This window comes from Chrysemys picta, chromosome 19 (genome assembly GCF_011386835.1).
Source record: "Chrysemys picta bellii isolate R12L10 chromosome 19, ASM1138683v2, whole genome shotgun sequence".
Lineage (NCBI taxonomy): Eukaryota > Metazoa > Chordata > Testudines > Emydidae > Chrysemys > Chrysemys picta.
Window position 1 is genome coordinate 18,016,645 of NC_088809.1, and position 12,641 is coordinate 18,029,285.

The following is a 12,641-nucleotide window of genomic DNA, read 5'->3' on the forward strand; positions in this document are numbered from 1 at the left end:
CTGTCTGGTCACCCTACGCCGTCGGGAAGCCTGCCAGGAAAAGCAAGTGGGCCTGGCTGCAAAAGTTTGGGCTCACCGGCCTTGGACTAGTAGAGGCAAAGCTTTGTTAAAGGGATATGCGGTCTTCAGAGCGATGGAAAAACCAGTCTGTAACTGTTTGCCTCAGCAGGAGCAGAGTTGACATCCGCCGCGAAGAGGCATTTTGTATAGTCATGTCAACCCCTCCATTTTAGCTGTGGCTAAATACAACCCCCTTCCTGCAGTCATGTATCCTCAGAATACTGTGGGTCCGGTGCCACGTGAGGCCCAACTATCTCTTCACTCAGTATTGCACTCATTCTCTTTCAGAAACCCCAGGTGCAGTACCTCACTTTGTGGATCCTGATCTAAGATTTCTCTTAGGACCAAGGAAGAATAGTCATTTCAAAGGAGACTGAAATTTTGCTGCATTTCTTACTACTTACATTATTTAAATGTTGTATATAGCTCTGAAGTAATTCCAGTACGGAAGGATGTTTTACATCAGAATGTGCATCTATCTTCTGTCTGATATCCGTGCTTACGCCATGTCCTGATGATCAAGCGAGATTTTTGTAGAGCGAGTGAGAGATGCTCATCAGGAATAATGAAAGGAAATGAGTGTGATTGAAATTGAGGTTCCTTCTTTCTAAATGTCTCTAAAACTGTCTCAGATTATGATTTTATCGCTAGGACCCCCAGGCACTTCAGGACCCAAAGGACCCCCCGGACCTATTGGAGTTCCTGGATCACAAGTAAGTAATTTTATCCCAGGCCTTGGCAGGGGCGGGGGTGGAGATGGGGGAAGGAGAGGAATGGAGCATGGAGTTACATGCAAAGCGACTTATTTCTGTAGAAAGGAGATGAAATGTTTAATTAGTAGAGCTGAGTGGAAATCGGAATTTGCATCCAGCAAGAAATGCCAATATTTCAATACTTTGTTTTTATCTCAAATCAGGATAAAAAGCTGAAAGAGTGAAATTTTTCTCAGAACAAAATGTTCTGAAAAATTTTGATTTGGAAATGGCAACATGCTTGATTTTTGGTGTTCTTAATCTAAACAAAACATTTAGATATCCCCAGGCAAAATGTTAAAATGAAATGTTTTGGGTCAGTTCAGTAAACCAAAACTTGAGTCAGAACAATATTAAACTGCATCTCCCTATGGGGTTGCATTGCCTCTTGGGAGTTTTAGTTTGGGTGCCTGATGCCCCCTCTCTCCTGGGCTCCCTGGGCCAGGCTGGCTGGTTGGACTAAATCTCCCATGATGCACCATGCGGTTCAGTCAGAGGGGAGACAGTGTTGTATCATGGGATATGCAGTCTGGCTAGGGAAGCTAGCCCATATGAGAAAATGGGCCCAGGAGATATCTGAACTATTGCTCCCATGAGGCATCATAGGGAAATGTAGTTCAACAAACCAAAATATTTTTATGTGTATTGATCCAAGCTGCGACAAAATATTTCATTGCATTTTTCAGAATGGAAAAATCAAAAAAGCTTTGGGAAAAATCAGAATTTCCCCCAAACTGCATTTTCAGTCAAAAAACATTTGGATGGAAACATTCCTGACCAGCCCTATTAATTATATGTGGATAAAAAAAAGATTCTTGTAATTGGGTAGATCATACATTTTTGACAAGGTCCCTCATAAAAGGTTATTATGGAAAACTACAGAAAGAGGGGCTAAATCTGTTCACAGATTGAAAATTGGGTAAAGAAAAAAATTAAGTAATGATGAATAGTTGACTAGTCAAAGTGGTAATTAGTTAGGAACCCCCGGAGACCTATTTTTGGAACAGCGTTACAGAATGTGTAGTCCAGCTGCCAATCCAAACGCTTTCAAGGACATAAAACATGGATAAAATGATGATAGAGAATTAGGAAAATTGGGGGATATATATGGGTAAGTGATTTATGTTACGGGACATAACCTCAGTTCGGATAAGGAGGATGTAGGGATTGCAGGGAATTGGAGAAATGGGATTTTACTGTGTATTTATTAATCACTTGGAAGACGAAATGGACAGCAAGTTGGTGAACTTTGCCAATGATGCAGAATTGTTTCAATTATCAAATGCTATGGAGAACTGTGGGAAATTTCAGATGAATATAAACACACTGGGAGATTTGGCCGCAAAATGACGGATGCAATTTCATATGATTAAATGTAAAGTAATGCACAAGGGCAAAACAAACAGAAGCTTCTCTTAAACTCTGGCCTGTGAACTTGCAGGATGTACACAGGGGGAAAAAAGCCTTAATTGTGGTAGGTAGCTTGTAAAGATGGGCTGAAACTTCAGCTGGTGGAAACTTGTCTAATTCTATTGTTTTCAAGGGAGCTATGCTGATTTCCCTCCGCTGAAGGTCTGGCCCGTCTTTACTAACTACAGAAGTGCTGCCTGTACTTTTCTTTAAAAAGTGCTAATGTAATGTTACAAATTTCACTGCTCAGAATCAAACATGCAAAAGTTAAGGATGCCCATCTGCTCTTATGAAATTATGAGTCTTATAATTACATGATCTCATGATTTCTTGCTTCCCCCCCTCTCCTCATGTGGAGCTTCTGAGCTGTACACAAGAGAGTCTTCCAACTCCTATGGAGCAATTTAGCTGCACACGAGTGAGACACCTCCCTACAGCAGAGCTTAGATCAAGGTTTCAGTGCAGAGCTCCAGCAACAGAGAAGCTAGGCTACATGAAAAAATTAACACATTCGCACAAAACTTTAACAAACGTTGTCCGAGGCACCCTGCCCCTTGCCCATCTTTCCATGTGCCTCAGATGCTGCACTCCTGCCCCCTTTTTTTAAGCTCCCACATCTTTCTCCCACAAGGTCTGCAAACTTTGTAAGGAAATGGGAGAACTGGATTATGGATAGGTATCCTAGATTTATATCGTTTCATATAGATCAAAAGACGAGACTAGTTAGTTTCCTATTAAGTACCAAATGAGTATTTCACCCTGTTTAATTATGAATGTCCTTAGCCAGATGACTAATGAGGGCCTAGTCATGCACTATGGCTAAGATTAAGTGATGGGAGTGTGACTCACTTTTGGGGTGCAATTTGAGACTCCCTAAAAAGGCTTGATTTTCAGAAAGTGCTGAAACTTCCAACCACTGATAACTGGATCCCTCCCTTTGAGGCCTCTCAGTTTGTGCCTCCAAAATCAATCATCGCTTCTGACAGCTATCTGTTTAGCTAGGATAGCTTCAAACTACCATCTTCCTTTAGATTCTGGAAGCTACCGTAAAGCCGTTTGCTGAAGCTTTGCAGCACCCCATAAAAGTTTGGCAAAGGCCATTCCTATGGTATGAAAGCATCCCAGCAGGATGGCCAGAGTGAGCATACAGACCTAACATTAATTGGATTGTACATTTGAAACCATTTTGATGAGATTCACTCACCCAAATAAACAATTTTCAAATTAAGCCCAATGTGTGCTAATAATTTTGCTCCCTGGGTTGAATAAATCTATAAAACAGTCACCAATGGAGAAGAATGGCTTTGTCTCAAGACTTCTGGTAATTAAACTCCTTTGCAGATATTGATCTTAACCCTTTAAACACCAAACAAAGCCACGATAGTGTTACAAACAAGATAGGAAGAGAAGACTGTTTGTTGATACTCTGCGTTCTATCCTCCGACTCTCCGTAACTATTTGTGAGGTGTTAGTACCCACCCTAATGACTACTGCAAGGGACTGCTGCAAACAAGGTCTAAAGACATCTTGGTCTGTTATTCCTTTGCATAGTTAACTGTGCAGGATAACATAAGAACCCAGCCCTGTGAAAGTATCTCACTCCTAACCTGCCAGGACTGTTTCTAGGCTCTCTAAGCCCCCATTCCCATTCAGTCCTTGGCCTTCTGCAGAGGCTGATAACAAGGGACCAAGTAATGGCTGCAATATGCACCACTGTCCATCCTGAACTGGACTGAGTCCACTGTCTATTTCAAAGAACCCATGCCGAACAGCTATCAGCACTAAGTTTACTACCAACCTGGGCTAGACATGAACCAGTAACCTAGAGGTTAATCCTATTTTTCAATATCCCATTACCAGTGCCCTCAAGACAACTGCCCCTCAGTCTTTGCAGCCCTGAATACCTTGTCATCAGCTTTTAGCAACAAATACCAGTTATTATAGTTCAATCTGTTTATAAACGAAAAACATAGGCACTTCTAAAAGAGCCTAGCATGAGGGGTCCTGGCCCATGACTCGGGCTCGTAGATGTTATGGTAATACAACTAATAAAGAATAATAATATATGTGCATATGCGCTGGAATCCAGCTGAGAGGGCTGTAAGTGCACAAAACTGCCGAAGGCCCTTTATGATGTATCTTTTCCTTGATTCCCTGTAAGACTGCATGGACTTCATAAATCATCCCCCGCAGGCCTTGTTATTCAGATGCACCATTTCCTTGAAAGGGCCGCGTGACAGGCTACTCCCACTGTTCAACTATCCTGAATGTGCAAAATGTAATTGTAGAGCTCCCCAGACCATTGGAAGGTGGGTGTGTTGTATCTGTGTGGTCCATGATGGCTGACGGTCCCTGCCTTGAACCTTGTGAAGTCATTTACACCTGTGTAAAGAGTGTGCAAAATGCTATCATCGGATGCTTCACCACATACTTCCTGTGTGACCTTCGGCAAGTCACTTATCTTCTCTGTGCCTCAGTTTCCCATCTGTACAATAGGGATAATAGTACTGCCCTGCCTCACAGGGTTGTTATGAGGATAAGTGCATTAAAGATGCTATGATGATCGGCGCCACAGAAGTACCTTATAAGATAGAAAGACAAAGTCACATTTTACACTCACGTTACCCGGGGTAAGTCACTACGCAGGCTCTCGGGCTGCAGAGAATCTAGCCCACCATCTTTAACAATAACCGCAAGATGTTAATTGGAGACTTCATTTACTGTTCCATTCAAAACATACATAATGGAAACTAATGTCCTCTTATCCTGCATCTGTCCTCTAGGGTGTACCGGGCTCTCCAGGACAGCCTGGACCGAAAGGTTCCAAAGGAGATCGAGGAGAAAGAGTAAGTTAAAACTTTTTATCACATGTAAAGATTCACAACCAATTTTGGGCCAGCTCCTCAGATGGTGGAAATCAACATAGGTCCACTGAAGTCAGGGGACCATCTCTGACTAGGTGAACATAAGTTCAGAATATTATGCAAGAATCAGTAAGGGAAACCATTGCAGAGGCAGAGGGGACATGTTATTTTCACAGGGTATAAGTTACCTCTGAAAGTTTCAGAGTAGTGGACACTTGATCCATAATGTCTATTGGGAACAGATTTTACTATAAACACTTTAGTACCTAGCATTTTAGATGGTTTAGCTCAGTTCTTCTTCGAGTGCTTGCTCATATCCATTCCATTAGGTGTGTGCGCGCCGCGTGCACGATCGTCGGAAGATTTTTACCCTAGCAACACCGGCGGGTCGGCTGTGGAGCCCCCTAGAGTGGCGCCTTCATGGCGCTGAATATATACCCCAGCCGACCCGGCGCCCCCTCAGTTCCTTCTTACCGCCCCTGACGGTCGTTGGAACTGTGGAGCGCTGCTTAGCTGTTCTCCACTCTCCCTAGCTTAGTTAGTCATTCGCACGAGCGACTCGCACGACTCCTGTTTGAAGTGCCTGGGAGAGTCCCACCAAACAGATAAATGCAAGATCTGTAAGGCCTTCAAACCAAGGACCAAGAAGGAGCGGGACTTTCGGCTCAGGCAACTCCTGATGGAGGCGGCACTTAGCCCGGACACTCCTTCTACGGGCCAGGCTCCGGCGCCTAGCACCTCGGTGCGCAGTGCCCCGGCGGCACCGGCTATGACGACCACGCGAGTGGCGTCAGACAAGCCTCCCCGGCACCGGACCTCGTCGGCACCGCAAGCACAGCAAGTGCCGCGGCGCCGGTCATTATCCCCAGGGCATAAAAAAGCCCATAAGACGGGGACGTCCGTGCCGAAGACGCCGGCTCCCCCAGTGCCGGGGGTAGAGCCGCGTCCGCCGGTGGAGCAACGAAAACAGGTGCCTCCAGCACCGTCGACTCCGGCGCCGAGGCCGTTGAGTCCGGTGCAAATAGCGTCTCCACCGAGGCCGGCGGTGATACAGTGTCTCCCGTCGACTCCAGAGACCTTCGCGGCGGCGAGAGACTTAATAGCTCTCACGGAGCCGGCACCGCCTCAACAACCGGCACCGACTGCACCGTTGACTCGCCCGGTCCAGTCGAGAGGGAAACCTGCCTTGATGCGCCCTCCATCACAAGGGCTGGAACCTCGGCACCGATCCAGGTCCCGAAGCAGGTCCCCACGCCGCTCGCAGTCCCGGCACCGAATATCGTCTCGGCACCGGTCGTACTCGCGGCCAAGATCTTCTTCGCGGCGCCGCTCTACGTCTCGGCACCGATATGATCGTCGGCACCGTTCGACATCCAGACGTAGTTCTCGGCACCGCTACGGTCGACGCTCGACGTCGAGGGGCCGCTCCCGGCACCGGGCATACTCCAGGTCCTCGTCGAGGTCCAGATCCGACTCCCGGCACCGACGAGGTCATCGGCACCGGTCGCGGTCCCGGCACCGATCGCCGGCACCGCACAGAGATAGATCATCTCCGGACCGGCACCGTGCGGCACCGCAGCCCACGGGGATCGTCTCGACGCTCTCGGCACCGCCATGGCCGTCAAGATCAGTGTCTCGCTCCTCGGAGGACCTGTCGAGATCGGCATACCCCCCTCAAGGGCAAGCCGAGGAACGAAACTTGGGCCATTGGCAGGAGATGGCAGAGGACCACTCTCATGGACCATCTCACTGGTCGTTTTGGACCCCGTGGGCGTACCACCAGGAGCAAGGGGCTCCAATACCATCGACCTCTCGCTCGGGTCACTCGGTCAGAAGGGCCCCAGAATCCACCATCTCTCGGCCTCCGCCAGGAGGCATGGAGGCTTCCGTGTCCACGCCACCTGACACCATGGACCCAAGTGCAGGTGATGCCCCGGCCCAAGAGCAGGGGGATCAGGACCCCCCCTTGGATCCAGTGCCACCGGAGGCATCCTCTTCCTCCTCTCCGGATGAGGCAGTGGCGGGCACTTCATGTACGGGTCCCCCTCCGATAGACCTTCGGGCGATCGTGAATATCCTTGGAGCAGATGCCCCATCGAGGGTGGCGTTACCTCTGATCCGCACGATCCAAACGAATGCGGATACGATATGGCAAACTCCTGCCTCCATTCCACCCACAGCGAGAGGGGTGGAAAGGAAATACTTTGTCCCGTCTAAGGACTATGGGTACTTGTATACCCACCCCCAACCGTGTTCACTGGTGGTGGAATCAGTGAATGCACGAGAGCGCCACGGCCAGCAGGCTGCAGCGCCTAAATCAAAAGAGGCTAAGCGGCTCGATCTGTTTGGCCGTAAGGTTTACTCAGCCGGAGGGCTACAACTTAGAGCGGCGAACCAACAGGCGCTACTGAGCCGCTACAATTTCAACTCCTGGAACTCTATGGGGAAGTTTAAGGAGTTGATTCCCCAAGAGTCCAGGGAAGAGTTTGGAGCCATGGTAGAGGAGGGCAAGAAGGTGGCTCGGACCTCCTTGCAGGCCTCCTTGGACATTGCAGACTCAGCGGCGAGGACCCTGGCTTCGGGTATCGCTATGCGCAGGATCTCCTGGCTTCAGGTTTCGGGTTTGCCTCCGGAGCTGCAGCAAACCCTACAAGATCTGCCTTTTGAGGGTCATGGATTGTTCTCAGATAAGACGGACTCTCGCCTGCAGAGCCTCAAGGACTCGAGAACAATCATACGCTCCCTGGGGATGCATGTTGTGGGCCCCCAGCGCAGGCCATTTAGGCCGCAGCCTCAGCGCTTCTACCCCCCCCCCGCCTCGTCAGAGACAGGACTCGGCCCGGAGGCGAGGGCGAGGTGGTAGAAGAAGGTGGACCGGCCCTCAACCTGGCCAGAACCAGGGGCCACCTAGACCACCTTCAGGCCCCAGGCAGAACTTTTGAAGGTGCGGTCGAGGACGGCGCCCCAGTCATCCCCCAGGATCCAGCCCCCTCCTTTCGGGATCGCCTCTCCCACTTCCACCGTGCTTGGTCCCTTATAACTTCGGACCGTTGGGTCCTCCGCACGGTGGAGAGGGGATACGCTATCCAGTTCTCTTCATTTCCCCCCTCCTCCCCCCCTTCCCCGTCCCTCTTCAGGGACCCTTCTCACGAGCAACTTCTTATACAGGAAGTTTCTACGCTCCTCGCTATGGGGGCCATAGAGGAGGTTCCAGTGGAATTAAGGGGCAGGGGATTCTATTCCCGTTACTTCCTCATTCCCAAGTCCAAAGGAGGTCTGCGACCCATCTTGGACTTGCGCGGACTCAACAAATTCGTAGTAAAGTTGAAGTTCCGCATGGTCTCTCTGGGGGCCATTATCCCTTCCCTCGATCCTGGAGACTGGTTCGCCGCCCTCGACATGAAAGACGCATACTTTCACATTGCTATTTACACGCCTCACAGACGCTTCCTGCGATTCGTGGTAAACAGGGTGCACTACCAATTTGCAGTCCTTCCCTTCGGCCTATCCTCGGCCCCACGGGTGTTCACGAAATGTATGGCTGTCGTGGCAGCGTACCTTCGTCGGCAAGGGATACAGGTGTTCCCGTACCTAGACGACTGGCTGGTACGCGGTCGCACCAAAGAACAAGTTCGCGATCACGTCCACATAATAGTGCACACATTCAACAGGTTGGGTATCCTACTCAACAAGGACAAATCCACTCTAGAACCTACCCAGAGAATAGAATTCATCGGTGCGGTTCTAGACTCCAGACGTGCACAAGCCATCCTGCCAGACAACCGCTTTGGCACCATCACGAGCCTCATTCAAGGACTCAAGGCCTTCCCAACTACCACGGTGAGGTCGTGCCTTACCCTGCTGGGTCACATGGCTTCCTGCACGTACGTAACCAGGCATGCCAGACTTCGGCTTCGCCCACTACAGACCTGGGTGTCATCAATATACCGCCCACATCGGGACAGCCTGAATATGGTGGTCACAATCCCGAATTCGGTCCTGACCTCCCTCACATGGTGGCTAGATCACAATGTGGTTTGCGAAGGGATGCCGTTTCACGCCCCACAACCCTCTCTGCACCTGGCCACAGACGCTTCATCCCTGGGTTGGGGCGCCCATCTCAACGAACACCATACCCAGGGCCTGTGGACTGCACCCCAGCTAGCCCTGCACATCAATGTTCGGGAACTGATGGCGGTGCGCCTGGCGTGTCAGGCATTTCTCAACCTCCTACGTGGTCGCTGTGTGTTAGTTCTCATCGACAACACCACGGCCATGTTCTACATCAACAAGCAAGGAGGGGCTCGCTCGTCAATTCTATGCCAAGAGGCCATTCGCCTGTGGGACTTCTGCATCGCCCACTCAATCCATCTCACGGCATCGTTCCTCCCTGGAGTCCAGAACACTCTAGCGGATCGACTCAGCAGATCCTTCCAGACGCACGAGTGGTCTATCCGTCCGGACATCATACATTCCATCTTCCAGAGGTGGGGATTTCCCCAGATAGACCTGTTTGCATCCCGAGACAACAGGAAGTGCCACCTGTTCTGCTCCCTGCAAGGTCGAGCTCCGGGCTCCCTCTCGGATGCGTTTCTCCTTCCCTGGAAAGACCACCTGTTTTATGCCTTCCCTCCGTTTCCTCTGGTCCACAAGGTACTGCTCAAATTGCGCAGAGACCAGGCACAGGTAATTCTGGTCGCTCCAGCGTGGCCGAGACAACATTGGTACACCACGCTGTTGGAACTCTCGGTTCAGACACCGATCCCGCTTCCGTTGTATCCGGATCTCATCACGCAGAACCACGGCCGGCTGCGTCACCCCGACCTGCAATCACTCCACCTCACGGCGTGGCTGCTCCATGGTTCACCCAGGCAGAGCAACAGTGTTCACACTCTGTCCAACAGATTCTGCTGAGCAGTAGGAAGCCCTCAACTCGGACCACTTACTTGGCCAAGTGGAAGCGATTCTCCTGTTGGTGCGAACAGCGAGCCACGTCCCCGTTGCACGCACCTATCCCTCTCATTTTGGAATATCTCCTCTCCCTAAAACAGCAAGGGTTGGCGATATCTTCAATTAGAGTTCACCTGGCCGCTATATCGGCCTTTCATCCAGGGGAACTCGCGTCCTCGGTATTCTCTAACCCGATGGTCGTTAGATTCCTCAAGGGCTTAGACCGGATGTACCCACAACAACGTCAGCCCGTTCCGACGTGGGACCTCAACCTGGTTCTTTCCAAGCTCACAGGTCATCCATTCGAGCCACTGGCCACCTGTTCACTTTTGTACCTATCCTGGAAGACAGCCTTCCTCGTAGCCATCACCTCAGCAAGGCGCGTTTCTGAACTCAGGGCGCTTACATCCGAGCCCCCTTACACAGTTTTCCATAAGGATAAAGTGCAGCTCCGCCCACATCCTGCCTTTCTCCCTAAGGTGGTTTCTCCATTTCATATCAACCAGGATATATTTCTCCCGGTCTTTCACCCTAAACCACATGCTACTCGCCAGGATCAACGTTTGCATTCTCTGGACGTACGCAGGGCCCTGGCCTTCTATATTGACCGCACAAGGCACTTTAGAAAGACGACGCAACTCTTCGTTGCAGTGGCCGACCGAATGAAAGGCTCACCGGTCTCCTCACAACGCCTATCCTCCTGGATTACGTCTTGCATCCGGACTTGCTACGACCTGGCAGGTGTCTCAGCACCACACCTCACCGCTCACTCCACGAGGGCCCAAGCTTCCTCGACGGCTTTCCTGGCGCAAGTTCCGATCCAGGACATTTGTAGAGCTGCGGTTTGGTCGTCAGTCCACACGTTTACAGAACACTATGCACTAGTGCAGCAGTCCAGGGACGATGCTGCCTTCGGATCAGCGGTTTTGCACACAGCAATGTCTCACTCCGACCCCACCACCTAAGTTGGGCTTGGGAGTCACCTAATGGAATGGATATGAGCAAGCACTCGAAGAAGAAAAGACGGTTACTCACCGTTGTAACTGTTGTTCTTCGAGATGTGTTGCTCATATCCATTCCAAACCCGCCCTCCGTCCCCACTGTCGGAGTAGCCGGCAAGAAGGAACTGAGGGGGCGCCGGGTCGGCTGGGGTATATATTCAGCGCCATGAAGGCGCCACTCTAGGGGGCTCCACAGCCGACCCGCCGGTGTTGCTAGGGTAAAAATCTTCCGACGATCGTGCACGCGGCGCGCACACACCTAATGGAATGGATATGAGCAACACATCTCGAAGAACAACAGTTACAACGGTGAGTAACCGTCTTTTATCATGTTGCGACTGGAAAAGAAAGGCAAAGCATGTTAGAGAGAATAAGAACTATTCTGAAACGGAGCCATTTTTCAGGGTCAAATAATGTTCTTAAAATGTTTGCTTTTACTTCACATTTTGTCATGTTCTCGCTATCCTTGCTTATTTTGTCAAGGACATAGAAGTGTTAATGCCCAAAATACAGCAAGAGGAGTTTGCTGAGTATTGTTTCCAAGCTGGCCAAGATTAGGAAGTACCCAAAAAAAAAACCCAAAACCACATGCGAGAGCCTCTTCTCACCAGGTTACCAGCCCAGTGTCCAGGCAGACTAAAGAGGTTCAAAGCAGTATTTAAACTTTTGGATGCTTCTGCTATCCCAGTCCTCCAAAACTCTTCAGGACTGCCCGTCACTCACTGTGCCAGACTATGGCCTGTGGACCATTGGTGGCTTGCGGAGACCCTTCTAGGAGGGGCTGTAGAATGAAATCTTTTAAGAATTTAGCACTGGGGGAACTGGATTGATAAGAGAGAATCCTTGTGAGGAGATTTTGTCCACAAAGTGGAGCTACAGAATGAAAAAGTTACCATTAATGGTGTTTGCAGCATGTTCTGGAAAGGAAAGAAAGCTGCATAAAAGTTTTAGTGCTAAGTTTCCAGTATGTGCCCATAGCAGGAGTCAGGTGGCTGCAGCCTGAATGTATTTCCTTTCTTTAAAGAGGCATTACCTGCATATAGATTTAGGTGGAGCTCATGACTGGCAAATCAGGTAAACAAATCATCTGCATTTGCCAGTTTCTCTCCCATCTTCCCCCTTCTGTTTGCTTTTTTCAGTCTGAAGGGCAGAACAATGTTTGTAAGGGCTTAGAAAGGCAAATGCCACATGCAGTTTGATTAGTTTCAGATGAGCTTGGAGACTCTCCAAGCCCATGAGCATAACTAGTGACAGGCTTAACCTGCATCGCTCCAGATTTTACATTAGTGCAACAACAACAATTCAAACTAGATTGTACAATACATACACTGAAAGCAAATAAGACACAGAGGTTGCTGATAAATGTAGTGGTCTTTCAGACCTAGCTACCAAATACTGCTTATCTCAATTAGATGTTTATTTCAGTTTTCAGTGAAGGCCACTTTTATTTATGAAGAGAACTCTGTATGTAACTAGACATTTGACTTCTTTATAGGTGGCTTAATTCCATAGTTTATGCCCTTGCTAAATATTACAGATTAGAGCTGGCTGAAAAATTTTCAGTGGAACAGTTGTGTTGAAACTGAAATATTTGACGTGAAAAT

General features: G+C 49.5%; 1 protein-coding gene across 3 annotated transcripts in view; it reads left to right on the forward strand.

The window, feature by feature from the left end:
• The window catches only part of COL26A1 (collagen type XXVI alpha 1 chain), a 230,196-nt gene that overhangs the window by 201,396 nt on the left and 16,159 nt on the right, over window positions 1-12,641 (forward strand). For all 3 annotated transcript variants that reach the window (XM_008166173.4, XM_008166174.4, XM_024103472.3), the window contains exons 9-10: window positions 712-773; window positions 5,006-5,068. In XM_008166173.4, coding sequence (XP_008164395.1) covers window positions 712-773; window positions 5,006-5,068 — 125 coding nt within the window. The remainder of the gene's footprint in view (window positions 1-711; window positions 774-5,005; window positions 5,069-12,641) is intronic.